Source organism: Arvicola amphibius, chromosome 9 (assembly GCF_903992535.2).
Source record: "Arvicola amphibius chromosome 9, mArvAmp1.2, whole genome shotgun sequence".
Classification (NCBI taxonomy): Eukaryota; Metazoa; Chordata; class Mammalia; order Rodentia; family Cricetidae; genus Arvicola; species Arvicola amphibius.
This window is the reverse complement of record NC_052055.2, coordinates 104,517,354-104,542,532: the sequence shown is the minus strand read 5'-3', so window position 1 is coordinate 104,542,532 and position 25,179 is coordinate 104,517,354. Positions and strand designations below refer to the sequence as shown.

General features: G+C 38.6%; 1 protein-coding gene across 1 annotated transcript in view; it reads left to right on the top strand.

Annotated features, from left to right (window-relative positions):
• Ddx50 (DExD-box helicase 50) overlaps positions 1-24,587 on the top strand; it is a 28,424-nt gene extending 3,837 nt beyond the window's left edge. Inside the window, exons 2-15 of the mRNA XM_038342508.1 lie at positions 188-487; positions 3,329-3,404; positions 3,751-3,929; positions 5,717-5,834; positions 5,950-6,135; positions 6,552-6,697; positions 11,291-11,440; positions 16,064-16,225; positions 17,350-17,469; positions 18,222-18,295; positions 18,518-18,677; positions 21,747-21,881; positions 23,548-23,592; positions 24,085-24,587. Coding sequence (XP_038198436.1) covers positions 188-487; positions 3,329-3,404; positions 3,751-3,929; positions 5,717-5,834; positions 5,950-6,135; positions 6,552-6,697; positions 11,291-11,440; positions 16,064-16,225; positions 17,350-17,469; positions 18,222-18,295; positions 18,518-18,677; positions 21,747-21,881; positions 23,548-23,592; positions 24,085-24,363 — 2,130 coding nt within the window. The 3' untranslated portion in view covers positions 24,364-24,587. The remainder of the gene's footprint in view (positions 1-187; positions 488-3,328; positions 3,405-3,750; positions 3,930-5,716; positions 5,835-5,949; positions 6,136-6,551; positions 6,698-11,290; positions 11,441-16,063; positions 16,226-17,349; positions 17,470-18,221; positions 18,296-18,517; positions 18,678-21,746; positions 21,882-23,547; positions 23,593-24,084) is intronic.
• Positions 24,588-25,179: the final 592 nt, after the last annotated feature.

The following is a 25,179-nucleotide window of genomic DNA, read 5'->3' as shown; positions in this document are numbered from 1 at the left end:
TCTTGGAAAAGCAAGAGATGGCATGACAAATTGAAGCAGGTAAGATGTAGACCCTGTGTTAACTAACCAGTCTGGATTTCTTGCAGGTAGAGTGTAACTGTAGGTTGAGCTTAGCCAATGGGGAGTCATACTTGAGCTTTAGTGTCCTAAAAGGAGAGCTTGGCACTGTTTCCTTTTTTGTCTACAGAGTGATAGAAGGAAGTCAAGGCACCATTATGAATCAGATGAGAAAACAGAAACAAGAGAAAATGGTGTTACAGATGACCTGGATGCTGATGCTCCCAAGCCCAAAAAAGCTAAAATAAGAGAGAAGCTAAATGGAGACACCGAAGAAGGACTTAGTAGACTTTCCAATGAATTCTCCCCATCTCATAAGTCAAGAAGAAAAGACGTACCAAATGGAGATGCTGATGTGTATGAGAAAAGGTCAAAGCGAGTGTCATCCTTCGAAAATTCTACTCATAAATCAAGTGATAAAGTGGAGGAGGTACACATAATATTTGCATATGGTGTTGTCTTTAAAATGGAGGCTGACTGTCTTTAAAATGGAGGCTGACTTGATCTTTTAGGTTCATTAGAATTGATTCCATAGTATTTCCTGCTTAGTGTCTAATGTTCTTTGTTCTTTTTTTTTTTTTTTCAAGACAGGGTTTCCCAGTAGCTATGTATGGAGCTAGTCTTGAAACTCACTCTGTAGACCAGGCTGTTTTCAAACTCACAGAGTTCTGCCTGCCTCTGCCTCCCCAGTGCTGGGATTGATTAAAGGTGTGCACTACCACTGCCTGGTGTGTCTAATGTTCTTATTTGAACCAGAGAATCAGTATAACTGAAACCTGAGCCTTTTCCACTTCGGTCCTTGTTTCTTTCATTGTATTGTCTATACACACACACACACACATTTATTTAGTGTGTGGTTTAGTCACTTTTCCTTCTAGTGCATGGGTCTCAAGGATCAGTCTCAGGTTGTTAAGCTCAGCAGCAGGTGCCTTTGACCTGAACCAACTTGCTGCTACCCTATATTTTTCTCTTGAGACAGAGTTTCTCTGGATATCGGATTTGGGGAGTGAGAGTAGACACGCGTTACATTGACTCTACTCCAATACCTGCTGTGTTGTTTTTCATTAGTTTAAGATGGAGTCTCATATAGTAGCCACGTTAGTCTTAAACTTTCCAGGTAGCTGAAGATGATTTTGGATTCTGTCCTTTTGACTCTGCCTTCCAAGTGCTGAGATTACAGTGTATACCACCATGTAGAATTTTTTGGTTTTGGAGGCAGGGTCTCACTCAGTAACCCTGGCTTGTCTTGAGTTCAGAGAGATTTCACCTGCCTTTGCATCCTGTGTGCTGGGATTAAAGGTGTTGTGCCATCATGCCCAGCTGTCTGCCATACCATGGCCTTATAGCTGCGATACTTAGGATAGTTACTTTCTTTTTAAAAGGGCTTCCTTCCCCTCTTCTGAGTGGTTTTTGTAGGTATATATGTGCACTATGTACATGTCTGATGCCTACTGAAGCCATAACAGGGTGTCAAATTTCCTGGGACTGGAGTTAGAGATGGTTGTGAACTACCACATGGGTGCTGGGCACTCAACCCGTGCCTCCTGGGTGCTGGTTTTAAAGGCATGCACTACTGTGCCTGGTCTCTCTTTGATAATAACTATTATAACCTTTAATCTGATAATAGCTAATAATTTAGGCCCTCTCCATTATTTCGTTATGCTGTGCTAGGGATGAAACCCTGGTATAGGCACTGAGATTAATTTATGTGAAACCCATGGAGGATTATGGAAAGAGGTGAATCTTTGTATTGCTGTTCTATATTTTTCTACTTGTTAATTTGTTATTTACCAAGAAGCACATACGTTGACTACAAATCTGTTTTGCTAGTAGAATGTACAGATTGCTCCTAACTTTGTTGAAGTTTGCCTAATGCAATGTAAACTGTTGATTATTATTTTTCTTATTTGTGTTTGTATGAGTCTATGTCACATGACTGTGAGTGTCCAGGGAAGCCAGAAGAGGGTGTTGGATCCCTTGGATATTGGTGAACCACTTGACATGGGATATGGGAACTAAACTCAGGTCCTCCGCAAGAATAAAATTTGTTCTTAAGTGCTGAGCTGTATTTCAAGCCCTGGTTATTTTGTTCCTGTCAAATTAGATTTCAGGAATTCTGCATTTAAGAATTTATGTATGATTATGCTGTGTACAAAGTTATATGAATTAAGTATAATATTGATCTTAGCAAAAAGTCTAAATAACCTATATGTCTAATAATGGTCAGTTAGTAAATAAAATATGCAGTGTGTGCAGTAGAACACAGCTATTCCTGCTGGCAGTGGTGACACATACCTTTAATCCTAGGACTCAGGAAGCAGAGGCCAGCGAATTTTTGTGAGTTTGAGGCCAGCCTAGTCTGTAGATAAGCTAGTTCCAGGACAGCCAAGGCTACACAGAGAAACCCTGTGTCTAAAAACAAACAATAAAATTCAAATTATACATATATGTGTGTGTGTGTGTGTATATGTATATATACATATACATATGTATATGTATATATATATATATATATATAGACTAATAATAGTGTGATCTGCATCAAATAGCTTCTCCTGGTTCTGCTATCATCTGAACAAGATTGTAGAGGCATATATCATATTTCATTAAAACAATAATGGAGCAGAGAGTGTTTTTGTAGTTAAGAGTGCATGCTTTTCTCCTAGAGGACACAGTTTATTTTCAGTTGCCCACATTGGGCAGCTCACAACTCTTTGTTACTCCAGATCTCTAACTCTAGGGCACCTTTCTGGCTTCCTTGGGCACCTGCACACATGTGGTGCGCACACAGACACATAAATTTAAACATAGTTTTTTAAAAGGATACAAAAGAATGAAAATCTGTGTTTGAAAATATTTTATGCAGTTGGGCATGGTGGTGTATGTCATTAATTCTAACACTTGGGAGGCAGAGGTAGGTTTTTCTTGAGTTTGAGGCCATCCTGGTTTACTTAACAAGTTCCAGAGCTGCCAGGGTTACATAGTGAGATTCATATTCGTGTGTGTGTGTGTGTGTGTGTGTGTGTGTGTGTGTGTGTGTGAAAAATAAGTACGCTTGCCATTTATGGAAATGCTTGGCTATGTACAGCTGTAATCCCAGTACTCTTTGAGGCAGATGCAATCAGAATTATGACTGTCCTTTGCTGCATAGCATGTTTGAGACCAACGCAAGCGATATGAAGGACTAGATGGGAAGCCCCGTCTTTCACTCTAAAAATGAGTAAAAGTCAATATAAATTTTATTATTTAGGATGTTGGTTTCATTTGACAGACTCTAACACGTGAACAAAAGGAAGGAGCCTTCTCTAATTTTTCCATTTCTGAGGAGACTATAAAGCTTCTAAAAGGTACTGTGATTTTTTTCATGTCATTGAAGATCTGCTGCTAATTTTATAAAACTCTGATTCCTTTTCCTACCAAAAGAATTTAAAAAACAAATAGCCCTCTCTTTTTAATTGCAGTTATTTCTACATCATTCTTTTCATTATTCTGATTTATTTTAACTGTAAGAGTTGTCTTCATTTGTCAAACCAGACCATTTTATTCTAATTCCTGTTTGGGGTAGGAATAACTGTAACCATTACTAGGTAGTGTGTCTTTAGGCAGTCATGGAGGAATACAGATTGTCATTTTCAAATGAATTTATTTTTTCCTAATGCTAGTCACAAATTTTAATGAAATCTCATTTTACAGGTCGAGGGGTAACATATCTCTTTCCTATTCAAGTTAAAACCTTTGGTCCTGTATATGAAGGAAAAGATTTAATTGCTCAAGCCCGGACAGGAACAGGAAAGACATTCTCTTTTGCCATACCCTTGATTGAAAGGCTCCAAAGAAATCAAGAAACAATTAAAAAAAGCCGCTCACCAAAGGTAACGGTTATTAAGGGACTAAAAGCTCTTAATGAAGAGGGACAGAGGAAAAACAATCTTTTGGTTTTGTTTTTTGCTTTTGTTTTTCTTGGTGCTGGAATCAAACCCAGGACCTTGTGCATGCTAAGTTCATGCTCCCCTACTGAGCTGTACCCTAAACCCTGAAAAAATTATACTAGACCCAGAGTCAGTCTACACCATCCCCATAGAGTCATTACCTGTTTTTTATAAAGTTAAATTTTGATTCCTAAAGTAAAAATTTGTTTTTTTCACATAGAAAAAGTTCAAGTAAAGCTAAATTACATTAGTTAATGAACACAAATGTACTGTCTCTGAATGTATAGACATCTATAAGTTTGTGTTATGAAGTCAGTTTACCTTATAGAAATATTTATATTTAGTGTCTTTCTCTTTTCATTCCCGACCTTTGCTTACAAATAATGAATTTTCCAATAGGGTATTTACTTGGTAATTCAGTAAATATTATTTCACAGGTTGACTTTTTATGAAGAATATTATACCAATGATATTGCTATTTTTGGGTTCTAGAGATATGGCTTAATTTATTAATAGTAGAATCAATTAACAGAGGGAACTAGTAAAATTCTAGTCTAAAATTTGACATTTTTAGAACCTGTGTGCAGTTTAAGGTTTGTAACAGTGAAGAAGAAAAGTCATCATAATGATTTGAACAGGTATGTTTGTGCTTTCAAATACTCCTAATGTTACATTATAGAAGCAAATTCACATGTACATGGATAGAATGATATCATAATGGCTTAGGATCAGCTACCATGTCATATTTGCTGTATTGGTTTTACAAGATAAGTTGTTTTTCTTCATTGAAATTAGGGAAAGTTGCAAGAAACGCAGATAGAAAACAGTTGCACCCTACCTTAGTCTGTCAGAAGGCTGTTCCTGATAGCACAGCTGCACTACTTCAAGTGGGACCTTGGGCAAGAGTTATAACTTCATTGTCACTCAAGTTCATGTCTATAGAATTGGGATCTTAATGCCACCTCATCTGTTTTTATGACTAGTCACAATTACTAGTTCATAACGAGCACAAGCACTGACTTTACTGTACTGGTTTCCTAAAGTGCGGCGAATACAGTTACTCACCTGATGGGAACTTTTGCTAGACAGTCATGGATAATGTACATTGTCTGTCTATTTATAGATAGATATCTGTATTCTAGGGGAGTCATAAATTTAAGGAGAAAGAATAAAGAGGGACAAGGAAATAATAAAAATGCTTGGGAACCTCATTTAAAAAGTCTTTTATATTTTATTTTTTGTTGTTTTTTGAGATAGGATCTCATGTAGCCCAGGCTGGCCTTGAGGTCACTATCTAGTTGAGGACAATCCTTTTGCCTCCCAAATGCTAGGATGGTAAGGGTGCATTACCACACTTGTTTTCATGTAAAGCTAAGGAGTGGACACTAGACATTGTGCATGATAAGCACACACTTTACCAGCTGAACTATTTCCAACCCTGGAAAATAACTTTTGAAATCTGATAAAATATGCTGTAGTAAATATAAGCTATTCTTATTTTTGATATTTGTGTTCTCTGCTCTCATACCCCAGAACTGGGGATTAGATCACCAGTTCCTGCTAGATGATTGTTTTGCCACTAACAGTGTGCCCAGCTCTGTCTTTAAGTGCTTATGAAGTTCGTGTTGAGATTCTTACTCTAAATGCTTCTTTACAGAAATGTTCTTTCAGGTTGAATTTACATCAATCTTTAGAAAAGGTGTATTTTTTTTTTTAAACTTCTTGTTCAGGTACTTGTTTTGGCTCCAACAAGGGAACTGGCAAATCAAGTAGCCAAAGATTTCAAAGATATAACTAGAAAACTCAGTGTGGCGTGTTTTTATGGTGGAACATCATATCAAAGCCAAAGTGAGTAAATATATATATAAAATAGTCCAAAGTTGTATTGATTTTAAGTCTAAAGAAATCATCTAAAACCATATATTTGGTTCTTAACATATTTGTGGTGTTTTTCTCCTCACAGTTAACCACATTCGGAATGGTATTGACATCCTTGTTGGGACCCCTGGGCGTATCAAAGACCATCTGCAAAGTGGCCGTTTGGATCTCTCGAAGCTGCGCCATGTTGTACTTGACGAAGTAGATCAAATGTTAGATTTAGGTTTCGCTGAACAAGTAGAAGATATTATTCATGAATCCTACAAAACTGGTATGTTCTAGTTGAAATAAGTATATTAGCAGCTGTTCTTTGATAAAAACTTATAAATTTTTATTTCATAATTTTTATTACCCTGTCTCTTGGTATTCTAACAAAATTAAAGTTATTTGGTATCATTTCCCTAAAGAAGCTATAAAAGCATGTTCTGTAATCATTCGATGTAGATTTACTAACTCATTTTATTCATTTCTTGGGTTCTTGTTCTTAAATTCTTTTCTTCCTAGTTCAGTTTTCTTTCTGTTTCATTTTAAAAGTTTAATGGTTGCATTGAGGTTTATATGTAAAAACTTGTCCCAAGTTTTTAATTTTTCATTTTTTGTTTTGTTTTGAAGTTTGGAATGATTTTTAAAAGCTGGCTACATCATGGGACATTAAGAAAACATTTGAATTCTTTTTGTTTGTTTAAGATTCAGAAGACAATCCTCAGACCTTACTTTTTTCTGCAACTTGCCCACAGTGGGTATACAAAGTTGCAAAAAAATACATGAAATCCAGATATGAACAGGTTGACCTTGTTGGAAAAATGACTCAAAAAGCTGCAACCACTGTGGAAGTAAGTAGCTTTGCCAGCATGTAGATTTTAGCTTTTAATTGGTGTTTATGTTTGAAATTTGATGAAGCTAAACTCAAAGTTTAGGGACCTCTTGAAGCCTCACCTCTTTTCCTGCCCCTAGTAAGTTACATAGTAGTGCTGGGGACTAACTTCACATGTCAGGCTATAAGTTCAGTTCCCAACTCTCAGAAAAAAAGATACATGTGTATTTCTGCAGTCTGAAACTTCCAAGCAAGTAGGATAAGTAGGAGTGATGGGTGTGTGAACAAGGAAGGCCTAACTTAAAAGCAGCTGTCAAATGTGGCCAAAACTGTTAACTCCTGTAGCTGCTGGGGTGATGGTGCATGTGCTGAGGAGACTGAGCCAGGAGTATCTCATGTTGATGTCAGCAGAGTCAGCCTGAACTATAATGTGGCAGTGTGAAGAGCTGTCCCAAAACAGTAACATATCCAAAAAATGAAAAAGGAAAGAAAAGAATATGACAGAAGGCGGTTCTTATTAATGAGAAAGAGTATTTATTACTGGGACCAATGAGAATGTGAGTAAAGGTACCTTTGTGAAGTCTGATGATCCGAGTTCCATCTCAGAGTCTTAATAGTCAAAGGAGAGAGCTGACTTCTGCAAATTGTCCTCTGACCTCCACACATGCGCTATGGTATGCAAAAAGACAAACATGCAATAAATAAGGGTAATTAAAACAAGATTTCTTTTTTGGGGGGATTGTTTGTTTTTTGAGACAGGATTTCTCTGTGTAGCCCTAGATGTCACTCTGGAGACCAGACTGGCCGTAAACTCAGAGATCTGCCTGCCTTTGTCTCCTGAGTGCTGAGACTAAAGGTGTGTACCATCACAAATGACAAAATATTACAGACTGCTTTGTTTAGAATCATACTATTTTAGGAGCTGGAGAGATGGCTCAGTGATTAAGAGCACTGACTGCTTGCTCTTCCAGAGGACTTGGATTCAATTCCCAATACCCACATGGCAACTCACAACTGTCTGTAATTACAGTTCCAGGGGACCCAACACTCATGGCAAAACATCTATATACATGAAAAATTTTTTAAAAAAAAACATACTCTTTTAAAAAATCAAAAACATGTAATGCTAAATGAATTATTTAGTTATTTATAAAGTGTAAGCCCAAAGAAAAAATATTAACATGATTATTTCTTGAAAAGAGAACACATTAGCCGGGCGGAGGTGGCGCACGCCTTTAATCCCAGCACTCGGGAGGCAGAGGCAGGAGGATCTCTGTGAGTTCGAGGCCAGCCTGGTCTACAAGAGCTAGTTCCAGGACAGGCTCCAAAGCTACAGAGAAACCCTGTCTCGAAAAGCCAAAAAAAGAAAAAGAAAAGAGGACACTGCAGTGCTAAACGGTTAGAGGAAGCTTTATATATTGAAGACATTTTCAAACATCTACAGATATTGAATAGCATAACAAATATATACTTATTTTTTAAGGCTTTTTAAAAATCCCTGTTGTTACATTTTTCACTCCTACATTTGAAGTTCCAGCCATTATTTCATTTTCATGTGTCAAAGGCTGACCTCAGACACATGAAAGTTAGTTGATGATGACCTTTAACTTCTGCTCCTGCTGCCTTTATCTCTCAAGTGTTAGGATTATAGGCAAGTGCTACTACACTAGTTTTATTTCATGTGTATGAGTTTTTGTCTGCATTTTTGGCATTGGATCTCCTGGAATTGGAATTAGATGGTTGTGAGCTACCATGTGGATGCTGGGAACTAAACTCAGGTCCTCTGGTAGAGCAATATGCCCTCTTAACTGCTGAGATATTGCTCCCAACTTTGTTTTGTTTTCTTTTTGAGAAAGGGTCTCACTGTGTAGCCTTGTTCTCATCTGAAACTTCCTTTGTTGACCAGGTTGGCCTTGAACTCGGGTTGTCTGCCTCTTCCTTCCTAGTGCTGGGATTGAAGATGAGTACCACCTCTCCCAGCTGTTTGCTGAGTCAGTGTCTTGCTATGTAGCCCAGGCTGCTCCATATCTTGTCATCACAGTTCTTCTAGGTTTTAAAATTACTGGTGTGCTATCATGCCTAACTCCCCTCCCTACCTTGTACTTTTTTTATTTTTAAATAAAACAAAAATCTCCTGATTTGGGGCTGGAGAGATGGCTCAGAGGTTAAGAGCATTTCCTGCTCTTCCAAAGGTCCTGAGTTAAATTCCCAGCAACCATATGGTGGCTCACAACCATCTCTAATGGGGGGTCTGGTGCCCTCTTCTGGCCTGCCCACAGACAGAATATTGTATACATAATAAATAAATATTTTAAAAAATCTCCTGATTTATCTTAGTCTTCATTTTACCGCCATGTACCCCTGTTACTTCACATTTTGGTTAAATTGTGAGTTTGATCTGATTCAGGTTTTCTTTTCTTTTTGTCTTTTTTGAGATAGATGAATATTTTGTTACAGGTGGTATAATTTTTAGTTTTGTCCTTTTTGATTTTCTTTGCATGTAGTCTATAATTGTCATATTACATTTTTTTTATTTTTTTATTTATTTTTTTTTTTGGTTTTTTGAGACAGGGTTTCTCTGTAGCTTTGGAGCCTGTCCTGGAACTAGCTCTTGTAGACCAGGCTGGTCTCGAACTCACAGAGATCCGCCTGCCTCTGCCTCCCGAGTGCTGGGATTAAAGGCGTGCGCCACCACCGCCCGGCTACATTTATTTTTTAAGACTAATTTAAGCCAGGGTTGGTGGTGCTTGCCTTTAATTCCGTTGTTGGTGTGTGTATTGTGGGTATAGGCAGACAGATCTCTGAGCAGCTCATCCCAGGCCAGCTGGGGCTAGTTAGTGAGACCTATGGAGAGCAAGGAAAGGGGGTGGGGCTGGAGAGACGGCTCAGAGTTCTTGGTGGTACACGTACATGGTACACAGACATACAGCAAAGCATCCACATATGTAACATAAAAATAGATAAATTGTAAAAATAAAATTATATCCAGATAATAGGGCCAGTGAGCTGATCTAATGGGTAAAGGTGCTTGCAGCCAACCTGATGATGACCTAGATTTGATATTTGATTCCTGGGACCTGCATTGTAGAAAGAGAAGACTGACTCCCCCAGGTTGTCTCTTTAGTTTTATACATATACACCATAGTATGTGTTCATGTGCAAACACGCTTATACTTTAAAAAAAAGAACGATAAGCTGAATAATAACAACAACAAAATAGACTTAAAATGTAGTATAACCTTTCCAAACATTTTAATGTGTGAAATTTGTAAACATTTAGATAGTTTGGAAGATTTTTATAGTGGATACATTTAGGTATATATGTACCCAGCATCTAGATCCTATTACTAATGTTTTATTTCCATTTTTATATCTTAGTTTTGATTTTTGGAAGAGACTTGGAACTTGCTATGTAGCTAAGGATTGGTTGAACTCCTGGTCTTTTTGCTTCCCACTCAAATTGCACCCTCCTCTTTTTTTTTTTTTTTTTGGTTTTTCAAGACAAGGTTTCTCTGCAGCTTTTTTAGGGCCTGTCCTGGACCTAGCTCTTGTAGACCAGGCTGGCCTCGAACTCACAGAGATCCGCCTGCCTCTGCCTCCCGAGTGCTGGGATTAAAGGCGTGCACCACCACCGCCCGGCTGCACCCTCCTCTTTATCTGCCTTTGAGGTTGGGTCTGGCTATGTAATACCCTGGTGTGAACTGGGCAATCTCAGTCTCCTAAGTGCTGAGACAGCAGACAGGGAGACCGTACCACCCCTGGCTTAATGCCTTATTTTCTTTATTACATATCTGCCCATCCCTACATTCATCTGGCTTTTATTTTATTCATTGTTTTTGGTGCTGGAGATTTAATTCAGGGCCCTGTTTCATATCTAATTCAGTATCAGCGAGTATTATATTCCAGACACATAATTACACTTCTGGCTTCATCACCCCAAAATTCAGCTTTGAAACTTTATGAATTATTCCCCATTTTGTCCTTCCCTAGTAGACCCTGGCAATAGCTAATCTTCTTTCTCTGTGAATATACCTGTTATGGATATTTCATATAAAAGTAATTATACAATATAAATTTTTGTATCTGATCTAAAGCCAAAAAAATATTTATTTTCATCATCTCCCTTCCACCAGTAGGGATTGGCCCCAGAGCTTGTGTATGTTAGTGAAATGTTCGACCATTCAGTTACATCCTTAGCCCTCCTGTTTGGGTTTCACTCTTAGATTAGGCTAGCCCTGAGGTTACTGGCCAAGTATGTGTTACCATTCCTGGTTAATGCAGTGCTGGGGTCTAATTCAGGACTTCATTTATGCTAGGCAAACACGCTGCCAGCTGAGCTTATGTCCTCAGTACCCTTTAAAAAATAATTTTTGATGGCTGGAGAGATGGCTCAGCGGTTAAGAGCATTGCCTGCTCTTCCAAAGATTCTGAGTTCAATTACCAGCAACTGCATGGTGGTTCACAACCATCTGTAATGAGGTATGGTGCCCTCTCTGGCCTGCAGGCATATACACAGACAGAATAATGTACACATAATAAACAAACAAACATAAATATTTTTTTTAGAAAATAATTTTTGATGAAACATATTTTGCCTTTTTTTTTCTTGAAGCATTTGGCTATCCAGTGCCATTGGTCTCAGAGACCAGCAGTTATTGGAGATGTCCTTCAGGTCTATAGTGGATCTGAAGGGAGGGCTATTATCTTCTGTGAGACCAAGAAGAATGTAACTGAAATGGCCATGAATCCACACATAAAGCAGGTAAGCTTTCTTTATACTCTTTCTCGATAATGGATCTGTATCGGTATGCAAAAAAAAAATGCACTCTTTATGGATTAAACTTGATTATTCAAAACAGAGTAATTTGGGAAGATGATGTAGTAAACTTTGTTAGCTATTAAATCATAATAGGTTTGGTTGTTTATCAGAAAGGAGTATTTGATAGCATGTATATCTCCTCTGAATGTAAAGTGTTACTAAATGCTGGGGAAATTTTCGTCATTAGTCAGAAGTTATTAGTTGGTATGCAGAATGACTATTTAGGGGTTTAATTTGTGTGTGTATACATAAAATACAACATTTCTGTTGATTGATTGCTTGCTTTTCTGTTTCTTAAATCATTTTTTAATAGTTACTCATCTATTTTGTGTAGAAGAGAGTACACATGCCATGGCGTCCATGTGGAGCTCAGAATACAAGACTGGACTTGAATTCAGAGACCTGGCATGTTCACCACACCAAGCTTATAACTATAGGAAATGGCTGCTTGTTTCAGATAACTAGTAACTACTGCTGTTGATGGAACAACAACAAAAAAAAGTGAAAAATCCCAACTTGCCCATGCATAACCAAGTTTTCATTGGAATGTAGTTTTTTCTATAATAGTATTTTTCTGCTCTTCATCTCCTAGACAAGAATGCAAAGTTAGTCTTTTTAAGTAAAAAGCAGTTACAATTTGAGGACATGTCACACTTGCCTCTTTGGCCAGGACCCTGCTTCTTTCTCGTCTGATTCTTTCTTGCTCATGAGGAACATCCATCTTCACTGCTCTCTAGGATTCAGACCTGCAGAGCTGCTTGGTTATCAGCATCATCTCTTTTCAGTCTGCTGCCATCACAGTCACTGTCAGATAAAGATTTTGTTTTTTTGGAACTGGAGAGAGATGGTTCAGGTGGCTCAGTGGTTACGGTCACCTGCTCTTGAAGAATACATAACTTTTGTTTCCAGCACTCCTGGCAGCTCACAACTGTCTATAACTCCCAATTTCAGGTGATCTGACCATCTGACCCCCTGGCTTCCAAAGGCACCAGGCATATATGTACATGGTGTACACACATCCAGGCAGGCATTTAGGTATGCACATAAAATAAATACTTTTTTTTGAGACAGGGCTTTTCTTTACAGCCTTGGCTATCTTCAAACTCTTTCTGTTGAGCAGACTTGCCTTGAATTTACAGAGATCTGCCTGCCTCTGCCCCTGACTGCTGAGATTAAAGGTGTGCAACACCACTGCCCAGCAAAATATACTTTTTACAAAGGTGTGTGAATGCTTGAGCCAGGCATGGTGGTGCACTTGGGAGACAGGCAGGCAGATCTCTGAGTTTGAGGTCAGCCTGGTCTACAGAGCTGTTTCCAGGACAGCCAGGGCTACACAGAGAAACCATATTGAAAAAAATCAAAATAAGTAGATTGAACAAAGAAATAAGGAAGAGGGAGGGAGAGAAGGTGTGTGTGTTTGGGGGGAGGGTTCAGATTATTTCCTCCTTCCAAATGTAACTATGTTCATGATAGTGTTCGCCTTATTCCCACTCGTTTCAGGAAAATGTTCATGTGTTCTTTCCAGTCCCAACTCTCATCTTTTCACTTTGTTTTAGCAGTAGTTTTGTTCAAATACTTGTAGTTTGTTTCCCAAGTAATATTTCTCACCCAGACTCCTTAGCCCTAATGTTTCTTTTTATATCAGTTTGATTTCTTTTTCAAACATTATTTTAAAGATTTATTCATTAATTATATATACAGTGTTCTGCCTGCACGTATGCCTGCATGCCAGAAGTGGGCACCAGATCTCATTATAGATATTCATGAGCCACCATGTGGTTGCTGGGAATTGAACCCTGGTCTTCTGGAAGAGCAGCCAGTGCTCTAACCTCTGAGCCATCTCTCCAACCCATCAGTTGATTATTATTTCTTCTTCTTCTTCTTCTTCTTCTTCTTCTTCTTCTTCTTCTTCTTCTTCTTCTTCTTCTTCTTTCTCCTCCTCCTCCTCCTCCTCCTCCTCCTCCTCCTCCTCCTCCTCCTCCTCCTCCTCCTCCTCCTCCTCCTCCTCCTCATGTATTTTTATTTTATGTGTATTGGTGTGGATGTATGACTATGTGAGGGTGTCAGATCTTGGAGTTACAAACAGTTGTGAGCTGCCATGTGGGTGCTGGGAATTGAACTCGGGTCCTCTAGGCGAACAGCCAGTTCTCCCAACGGCTGAGCCATCTCTCCAGCCCCTATCAGTTGATTTCTTAATATTGTCCAGATCTCAACTTCAGTGACACTTTCCCCTCAATGTTATAGTCTCCTCTTTGTTACTCGTACGTGTAACGGGATGTTACTTGTCCCGACTCTCCAGTCCCAAATAACTGACTCAGAGGCTGAATATAAATTATCAAGGCTCAGCCAATAGCTTTGGCTTGTTACTAGCTAACTCTTTAAATTAGCCCATATTTCTATTTATGGTTTGCCACGTGGCTCATGGCTTGTTACCTCATTTTCTACACATCCTGCTTGCCTGGCAGATGGCTGGTATCCTGACTCTATCCTTCTCCTTCCTATCATCCTTAGTTTGGTCACCCCACCTGTACTTTTTGCCTGGCTACTGGCCAGGCAGCATTTTAATAAAAACAATTTGAGTTACAGATCTTTACAGTGTACAAGGAATTATCCCACAGCACTTATGCCACCTTGTACCTAGCACTTGGTATATAGTACTGTGTTGAAAATGCCTGTCAGAGTCTTAGAACCTTCCTGATTTCCTTCCCTCCTCCTTTCCCTTTTTCTTATTTTCATCTGTTTGGTTGGTTGGTTCAAGACAGGGTTTCTCTGTTTAACAGTCCTGGCTGTCCTGGAACTAACTTCATAGACCAGACTAGCCTCGAACACACAGAGATCCACCTGTCTCTGCCGCCTGAGTGTTAGGATTAAAGGCATGTACCACCATTGCCTTTATTTTATTTTATTTTATTTATTGTATTTATTTTAAAAGAACAAAAAAATATCCCAGCCAGTTATGGCAGCAAACCTATAGTTCCAGTGCTCAGAAGGTAGGAGTATGGCAAATTTAAGACCAGTCTGGCTTATACGTGCCTTAAAATAACTACCAGGACTGAGAGATGGCTTAGCAATGAAGAACATTGCCTTCTCTTCCAGACGTTGAGTTTGAATCTCAGCTTCTACATGGTGGCTGACAGCCATCTCTAACTCCAGTCTGATACTTACTTTTGATTTTTGAGGGTGCAAAATCTATTGCACAGGCATAAATTGCTGGTAAAATAGCTATAAGTTGTTAAAAAGACTAAAACTTTTTGTTTGTTTAGTTTTTTTGAGACAGGGTTTCTTTGTGTAGTGCTGGCTGTTGGAACTTACTTTGTGAACTGAACTGGCCTCGAACTCAGAAAGATCCACCTGCCTCTACCGCCTGAGTGCTGGGATTAAAGTCATGTGCTACCATCGCGGAACCAAATCTTACTTTCACCCCCCTCCCCACAGAGTTTCTCAGTAGCTTTGGAGCCTGTCCTGGTACTAGCTCTGTAGACCAGGCTGGCCTCGAACTCACAGAGATCCGCCTGCCTCTGCCTCCCGAGTGCTGGGATTAAAGGCGTGTGCCACTACCGCCCTGCCAAAACTTACTCTTAATCAACCCAAACAAACAGAAAAGCTGAGCATGATATTTGTAATCTCTGCATTCAGGAAGCTAAAGCAGCAGGGTATTGAGTTTGAGCCTAACCTGGGCTATATTTCAAGATTGTCTATAAAATAAAAGGAATTAGAGAAACATGTTCAGTCCAACATGTAGTTCAGTGATTGAAATGTTTGTTCCTCCTAGGAAATACTTGACCCAGGATGAACAAAGCATTCAATCCTTGACACGGTGGAAATAGAATTTGTATAAACCATCTTTCAAACTATTAGCAATTAATTATTTCTTAGAGGCTGATATTAAGATCTACATTTTATGCAATATAATTTCTGTAAAGTTTTGGGTTTTAAATTTTTTACATTTATTTATGTATATAGTGTTTGAACACATGTACTCATGCCTATGTAAATGTGGAGGTCAGGACAACTTGTAGGATTCTGTTCTTTCCTTCTGTTTAAGAATCATAAATTGGGGCCGGGCGGTGGTGGCGCACACCTTTAATCCCAGCACTCGGGAGGCAGAGGCAGGCGGATCTCTGTGAGTTTGAGGCCAGCCTGGTCTACAAGAGCTAGTTCTAGGCCAGGCTCCAAAGCTGCAGAGAAACCCTGTCTCGAAAAACCAAAAAAAAAAAGAATCATAAATTGAAAAAAAAATCATAAATTGGGGGCCTGGAGAGATGGCTCAGTGGTTAAGATCACTGACTGCTCTTCCAGAGGTCCTGAGTTCAATTCCCAGCAACCACATGGTGGCTCACAACCATCCGCAATGAGATCTGGTGCCCTCCTCTGGCCTGCAGGTATACATGCAGACAGAACACTGTATACATAGTAAAAAAAAATAAAAATTTTTTTAAATCACACATTGTTCTTAAAGATAAAATTGAAAAGTAAAACAAGAAAAGGGCACAGACTGAATGATGTTGGGATACCAAGTTATAGATATGAGATATGCACTTATTGTTTTTCCTTTTTTTCTAATAGAATGCCCAGTGTTTGCATGGGGACATTGCACAGTCACAGAGAGAAATTACCTTGAAAGGCTTCAGAGAAGGTAGTTTTAAAGTTTTGGTGGCAACTAATGTGGCTGCCCGCGGCTTGGACATTCCTGAGGTTGACTTGGTGATTCAGAGTTCTCCTCCACAGGTAGGAAATGGGGTTTAATTTGAACAATCAGAATAGTTTTGTAAATGTTACTTTATTTATGAAGTACTGCTTTTGATATGAAAAACATGTCTTTCATTTGTTGTTGATCTTAACCTCTGTTGGGATGGTATTACATTGATACCACCCTTATAAATAAGTGATTTTATTGTTTGCATCTGAAGATTAATCAACACAATCATACAAGGAGCCAGAAATGGTGGCACATACTTACAGTCCAGCACTTGGGAGACAGAGGCTGAAGGGTTATTGCGTGTTTCAGGCCAGCCATTGGTACATATCAAGTTCCTGCACAGAACCAAAGAACGATGGCAATAACATACATATCTCATTGAGGAATTTTAAAAAAGTTTCATATACAGAACTCTAGTGTATGTGGGTAAATAGCTGCTTTTTAAATAGCTGCATTTTAAAATTTAATCTTTTAAAATTAAAATATAATCACATCATTTCTACCTTCCCTCTTCCCCCAATCCCTCCCAGATACTCCCATTGTGTTCTCAAATTCATAGCCTCTTTTTGTGCATACACACATACACACATATTCCTAAATACGTAAATAGAATCTTCTCAGTCCTTATGTTACTCTTATGTATATGATTTCAGGATTGACCTCTTGTATCAGATAACCAACTAGAGGGTTCTTCCCTGAGGAAGACTATTTTTTCTTCGTGTTCCTTAAGTGCCTATAGTTTCTTGTCTAAGATTGGAGCCCTGTGAGATTTCCTCTCTTTTTGTCATGTCTGTTGAGCTTGTCCTTGTTCAGGTTTGGATTAATAGCTTTTAAATTGTCTTTTTATTCCAGAATTCTAGGATATAAATTACTTGTGATATTGTAAAGTACAGAAGAATTGAATGTATTTTTGCATTTTTTGAGAAATGGTCTCAGACCAGGCAGAACTGGAGCTCTTTTTAACACAAGGCTGGCCTTGAACTTGATGCTCAGCAGCCTCCTAAGTACTGGGATTATAGGCCTGGACTACCATGCCTAATTCTCTTTGGTGTTCCCTATACTTGGGTCAGCCTTCTGAGTACTGAATACAGATGTGCATCATGGCTAGCTCATTTGTCAAGTTTATAAAATGAATTTTCTTTTTTCTTCTAAGGATGTTGAATCCTATATCCATCGCTCTGGACGCACAGGTAGAGCTGGCCGGACAGGGATTTGTGTGTGTTTTTATCAGCCAAGAGAAAGAGGACAGCTGAGATATGTGGAACAGAAAGCAGTGAGTAAAGTGAAATTGTCTCAATTGTCTTACCTAATGGTGCCAGAGAAGAGAGTTTTTTTTATGCTTGTTCTCACAAATACACCTACCCAGTATTTCTCACCTTAAGCTACATTTGGATGTCAAGCGTGTGGAGAGCTAAATTTGTATTAGTTGTAAGACTTTGTTTTATACAGCTTTTATTGTGAAGCCAGAAGACCTGACATGCTCCTTTTTTCTTGGAATTTCTCTCTTGATATTAAAGTTGAAATTGTGTTAATGGTTCCAGTATCATCTAAGCATTGTGAATGGGTAACTGACTCTCACTTGGCATTGCTATTTTAGTTAGGTTCATAATACAATAACCAGTTTCATTAAAAATGTATTTTTTATGGCCTGTATTTTCTTGTAGTCTTCCCCATTTTACCAACTACCTTTATGCTTATTTCCATATACTAATATATTTTATAAAATTAAAATGATAAGAAAATGTTGACAGGTTAAAATGACACCTTTTTCTCTTTTTGAATCGGCTTTATTTTCCAAGTGAAGTTCCATGATTTAACTAAGGGACAATTTTTTTTTACTTTTTTTTTTCGTTGTTTTCTTTTTGGAATTGATTATAGATGATTTGTTAGAAAAAGCAATTTTTTTTCATCTGCTAGGGCTTGGAAATCATTAAGTCCAAGAAATGGAAATTCAACAAACTATATTAATTTAGAAATTAACTATGACGACTTCCTTTTTCTTTAATGTAATTCTTTCATTTTCAGGGAATTACTTTTAAACGTGTAGGTGTTCCTTCTACAATGGATTTAGTTAAATCTAAAAGCATGGATGCCATCAGGTATGCTTTCTGACCTTGCTGAGTAATTTCTCTTCTGTATTAGGCTGTTCATCTTTAAGCTCTCCTAGTTCAATATGAGAAAATTTTAGTCAAGGGTTTTGCCAGAAGACATTTAGTTACATTATTGTATGGAAATGTTACTCTTTCTTTTCCAATGATGATCTTACCTTTACTTTTTGCCCTGTATCTTGACCAAGAACATTTACTATTTTTAAACCATAGGTCTCTGGCCTCTGTTTCTTATGCTGCTGTTGATTTTTTCCGACCATCAGCTCAAAGACTGATAGAAGAGAAAGGGGCAGTGGATGCATTGGCTGCAGCATTAGCTCACATTTCTGGTGCATCAAGTTTTGAACCACGATCTTTGATCACCTCTGACAAGGTAGAAAAGTGTGTGGCAGTGTATATTTGGCTAGAGAAGGTTAAAACTGAGCTGTAGCAGTTATAGTACATTACTGAGATACTGCATTTGATTCCTTCAATAGACTAAGGTTTCGTTGCTGTTTTTTTTCCTTTTTTCTCTCTAGAAAAATCTTTCTCTTCTCATCTTGTATACACGCTTGTAATCCCAGCACTCAGAAGGAAAGACTAGTACAATAAACATTTACCATCCATCTTAATTCAACAACTGTTAATACTGTGTAACATAGGCCTTATATTCATATGGACTTTTCCCTTTTGTAAACTGAAAGTTGAAACATGAAGACATCATTCCTAAATATTTCAACTTGTAGCTTCTAAAAATAATGATATTCTACTTAATGACAGTATCCCAGTCGAATCTGCTTACAAAGATGGTTCTATGTCAGTCTTCTGATATCTTTATATTTGCTTCTGCCCATACAAAACATAGCTCTCACTCCAAAAGGAGTATGAGATAGTTTTATTTTCAGTTATATGTGAGTTACCATAAATTTGGATTTAGGTGACTGTGGAGGATGTGTGCCACCATGGTTACGTGTGCTTTCATAGTCGGAGAACTAAAAGTCATTATTTGGAGAATTTGCTACGTACACTGATGTGGACATCAGGTAGGCAGGTTACAGCCAGTGGGAAAAATCTCTTTTAGATCTTAAATGTTATTTGATAACATTCCTAGCTTTTGGTAGAAGTTATTGGTCTGCTAAGATTGTAAAGTTCTTTTGTTTTACCTGACAGTACCTAGAGGATCCCTAAAAATTCAATAGATACTTTATAAAATAATATTTAGCCAGGAATAATAGGCATGACTGTAATTTCAGTATCCAGGAGGCTGCTAGTATGGGCTACATACACAGCTAAACTTGTCTCAAAATCAAACAAGCCCAGAAGTGGTAGCTCATGTTTGTAATCCCAGCACTCAGGAAGCAGACAGTAGACTGAATTTTGAGACTACCCTGGTGGACATAAAGGTTTTAGACCAACCAGGGCTACATACTGAAAATCTGTCTGAAAAGTAACCCCATGGATATTTGTGTGCCACTGGCTGGCCTAAAACTCACAGAGATTTCCTGTTTAGGCATGCACCAACACACACCAACCTGGGTATTTTATTTTGGGAGACAAGGTCTTGCTATTTATCCCAGGTTTGCCTTGAAGTCTCAACAATTCTCCTGCTTCAGTCTCTCAAATAAAAAAAAAAACAATTTTAAAACTTATTTTTAAAAGAAAATGTTAAGGTACTTCATACATCACTTACCGCTAATTCTTGTTCCATAAAAGAATTCTTTGGCTACAGAGGTGGCCACACTGTAATCACATTTGGAAAGCAGAGGCAGGAAAATGTTGCAAGTCTGAGGCCAACCTAACCAAGAATCTTTTAGTAGATACATCATCTAGCTTTTAATTAAATATCTTGGCAACAATATACAAATGGCTTGAAATTCCTTTTTTTTTTTAGATTTATTTATTATGTGTACAGTATTTATCTGCAGACCAGAAGAGGGCACCAGATCTCATTACAGATGGTTGTGAGCCACCATGTGGTTGCTGGAAGCTGAACTCAGAACCTTTGGAAGAGCAGGCAGTGCTCTTAACCACTGAGCCACCTCTCCAGCCCCTTGAAATTCCTCTTATGGAATAGACCATATTTGATGTCTTAATTTTTTTTAAAATTTTATGTCTAAGAGTCTTTACCTGAATGTTTGTATATGCACTGTGTACATGGAGTGCCTTCAAAGCCAGAAAAGGGCAGCACATTTGGGACTGTAGTTAGTTACCACTGGCTGGTTGTTAGCCACCTTCTAGGTAATAGGATTTGAACAGGGTCCTCTGGAAGAGCAGCCAGTGCGCTTAACCTCTGAGCCATCTCTCCAGCCCGCAGCCGTTGCTCCTGGTGTCTCTAGCTCTGAAGTCTATCATGAATGTCCCATAATGTGTGTCCTACAGAGTATTCTGCTTGCTGTCTGTGTGACTTCATTTTTTATCACTCTGTTGATTTCTCTGGCTGTCTGAATCTGTTTGACTTTACTTCTCCATTAACTCACTCCTGCAAAGACTTTATTTAGGCTTACTCATCTTCTCAGCCCCTTCGCCTTAGGCTGTGTGGCTTCCTCTTTCATTTTGACCTCTGCTTAAATATCATCATACTGGAGAAATCATTGATCACTCTGGTCCTCTCTTCACTTCACTGCTATTTTATATCCTTTGTTACTATTTCCACTCTACCCCCACCACAAGAAAGCCACGTCCGTGAGAGAAAATGTTTGTTTGTTATTAAATCTCTAGCCCTTGGCCAGGTCTAGGGAACATGATAGGGGGTAGTCATTAAGTATGTGCTAAGTAAAATATTGTGTTTCATGATGGTTCTTTTGCTGTCCAATACCGCTTCATGGACACTTATTTATTTATTTATTTATTTATTCATTCATTCATTCATTATTTGTGGTTGTCCTCCAGAAATTTGGAGATTTTGATGTCTGTTTTTGTTTTTTACTGTTAAGTAACTGAATTTTTTTTTTTTTTTTTTTTTTTTTTTTTTTTTTTTTTTTTTTTTTGGTTTTTTCGAGACAGGGTTTCTCTGCAGCTTTTTTAGAGCCTGTCCTGGAACTAGCCCTTGTAGACCAGGCTGGCCTCGAACTCACAGAGATCCGCCTGCCTCTGCCTCCCGAGTGCTGGGATTAAAGGCGTGCGCCACCACCGCCCGGCTAAGTAACTGAATTTTAATGTTTCCTTATTCCTCACTACTTTTTCCTAACTCTTCCTGTGATGCTGTGGTCTAATTGTGTCTCGTAACACATAGAGCATAGCCTTTGTGTGGTTTGTAAGAGCAGTGCACAGCACATGGTGCTTTCAGTGATGTGTGCACAGCCTTCTAGTACTGTTTGAGAGAAGTGAGTTTTCAGTAACCATGTTACATGTAGGCACACTGCATGAGATCTGCGTAGTTAAATCAGGAGGGATCATAGAGTTGAAACTTCATTGTCCTGCTGCTGAATTTTTCCCAAGCCTAATAGGGCTTTTATTTCTAAAGGGGTTTGTGACCATGACTCTGGAAAGCCCAGAAGAAATACAGGATGTCAGCTGTGCTTGGAAAGAGCTTAACAGAAAGCTGAGTAGTACTGCTGTGTCTCAAGTCACCAGAATGTGCCTCCTAAAAGGAAATATGGTAGGTTTCTCGAGATTCAATTCTAGAAGCATTCTAGCCAGTTACTGATAATCTTCACAAAGACTTCAAAGATTTGGGATTATATAAATGGTATCTTCCTTCAGAGTTGTAAGTCATTCTGTCTTGTTTGACTATTACCTCACTTTTTGTTGTTGTTATTATTTGAGACAGGGTATTCCTATGTAGCCCAGGCTGGCGTTGGACTCAGGGTCCTCCCGTGTTGGGATTGTAAGCAGATGACAGTACACCTGCCTAAGATTTAAGTGATCTAAGTCTCTGCAGTGGTTTACTTAATATGTGTAGTTGTGTGTGTTAATTTTTAGAGTAATTTCTTTTTGGTTTTTCGAGACAGGGTTTCTCTGTAGCTTTGGAGCCTGTCCTGGAACTAGCTCTTGTAGACCAAGCTGGTCTCGAACTCACAGAGATCCGCCTGCCTCTGCCTCCCGAGTGCTGGGATTAAAGGCGTGCGCCACCACCGCCCGGCTTTTAGAGTAATTTCTGTGTAACAGTTGAACAGCTCTTAAAATTTCGAGAACGTGGACTATTTTTGTTGTCTGCTATTGGCTGCTAGTGTGAGGGTCTTTTCTTTTGAGACGGTATTTTATAGTAGTCTAGGACAGCCTTGAACTCTTGCTCCTCTTCATTCTACTTTCCAAGGACTGAGGTTACAGGCCTGTGCCTGAGTAAATTACTGTGAAGCTTTTTGTTTTTGTTTTTTGATACAGGGTCTCCTTGCATAGCCTTGGCTGTCCTGGAACTGATATGTAGACCAAACTGCCTCTCAGACATCTACCTGCCTCTGCCTCCATATTGCACCATATTGCACCACCACATTCAGTGTAAAGCTTAATCTTAGGAATGGACTTCTTTTAGTGTTTGAGATAAAATAACTCAGATTGTTTATCTTACATTACTACATAGATTAATTAAGTTGGTGAATCTCAGTGAATTCTAGGTCAGCCAGGTCTTCAGAGCTTGTTCTAGGACAGCCAAGACTACACAAAGACCTTGCCTCAGCCGGGTAGTCGTGTACACCTTTAATCCCAATGCTCAGGAAGCAGAGGCAGGTGGATCTCTGAGTTGGACACCAGCTTGGTCTACAGAGCTAGTTCAAGAACAGACTTCAAAGCTACAGAGAAACCCTGTCTCAAAAAAAAAAAAAAAAATCTTAAGTCTTTTGCAATGCTAGGGTTTGACCCACTGACTTGCATGTGATAAGCAAGTACTATACCTCAGATCTGTGTTCCCAGCTTCTCACTAATGTTTTAAAGAACTTTATTAAAAGAACCATTTTCTTTCTGTCTTTTTTCTTCCAGGCAGGGTGTCTCTGTGTAGTTTAGCAATCCACCAGCCTCTGCCTCTTAAGTGCTGGGATTAAAGGCTTGTGCCACCACTGCCCAGCTAAAAGGACCATTTTCTAAGGGACATGGACAATTATAGTTATCTACAAAAATATTCTAGGTATTTCAGAGTCTTATTAGTTATACTTGGTTCTATCTGAGATCAGAAACTACAGTAAGTACTACAGATCATCTATGCTTATGTGTTACCTGCTTTGATCTTGTAAACAGTCATGGAAAACATATGTTTTAAAAACAAAATGCAACAGATATTAATTAGTAACAACTCATATATCTAAATAAAAATCTTTTTATTTTTCTTTTAGGGTGTTTGCTTTGATGTTCCTACAAATGAGTCAGAAAGATTACAGGTATTCAAAAACTTTTATCTTTTAAATAACTATGGTTTTTAAAAAGATTGTTTTGAAAAGCCAAAAAAAATCGTTTGAAATCTTAGAGTCATTTATCATGCCTAAATCAATTAAGAAAGTCCTTAAGCCAGATGGTAATGGCACATGCCTTTAATCTACGCACTTGGGAGGCAAAGACAGGCAAATATGAGTTTGGTGCTAGCCTGGTCTATAGAGTAAGTTTCAGGACAGGCTCCAGAGAAACACTGTCTTGAGAAAAAAGAAAAGAAATATTGCCTGTCCCATATTTTTTTTTAAGTTTATTTATGATATATACAACATTCTGCCTCCATGTATCCCTGTAGGTCAGAAGAGGGCACCAGATCTCATTATAGATAGCTATGAGACACCATGTGGCTGCGTGCTGGGATTAAAGATATGCACTACAACTGCCTGGCTTTGTTTATGGGTTTTATTTTACATTTCTGTTAATCCTGTACATTCCTTTAACAGGCAGAATGGCATGACTCAGACTGGATACTCTCAGTGCCAGCCAAATTACCTGAAATTGAAGAGTATTATGATGGAAACACATCTTCCAATCCCAGACAGAGGGGCGGCTGGTCAGGCGGCAGGTCAGGCCGTTCAGGCCGATCTGGTGGTCGATCTGGTGGCCGATCAGGTAGACAGAGTCGGCAGGGGAGTCGGTCAGGAAGTCGGCAAGATGGTAGAAGACGAAATGGGAACAGAAATCGCTCAAGAAGTGGGGGCCATAAACGGAGTTTTGACTAAGTATTTGATAGTTAATCTTCCAGTGTGAGCTTGCCTATTTCTGTCTAATCATGTATATTATTCACCAAAAATTAGGTCATCATAGTTGAGGTATTTGTCTGTAATTTGCAAAGAAGTTGGTCGTATTTTTTTAAAAAGTATTTCACAAGAATGGTTGTAAACAAATCTACTTATCCAGCTATACCTTTGAATTAAAAAAAAACCCTTTTATTGGTCTGTTTTCATTCTGTGTTCAGAATTTTTTCAGTGTAATATTTTATTTATTTTTTAAAATACTTATTTTTAAATATTTATTATGTATATAATAGTCTGTCTGTGTGTATGCCTGCTGGCCAGAAGAGGGCACCAGACTTCATTACGGATGGTTGTGAGCCACCATGTGGTTGCTGGGAATTGAACTCAGGACTTTTGGAAGAGCAAGCAATGCTCTTAACCTCTGAGCCATCTCTCCAGCCCTCAGTGTAATATTTTAAAATATCTTCTACGATGTGGTAATCTTTTGTTTTCAGACATGGTTTCTCTGTGTAGCCCTGGAACTCACTCTGTAGACCAGGCTGACCTAGAACTCAGATATGCCTGCCTCTGCCTCCCGAGTGCTAGGATTAAAGGTATGTGCCACAAAAAGAGGTATATTAATGTTAGGTCATACATCCATGGGTCATGTGATAAGACAAAGCCTTTTCTACATTAAGGGCTGTTAACTGTTGACATGTCTGGTGAAATATACCGGCTTAATTTATTACACAGATTTAGGTAGATAGGTATGAAAACAATATACACTCCCTAATTTATCAATCATTAATTGAATGTCTGTAT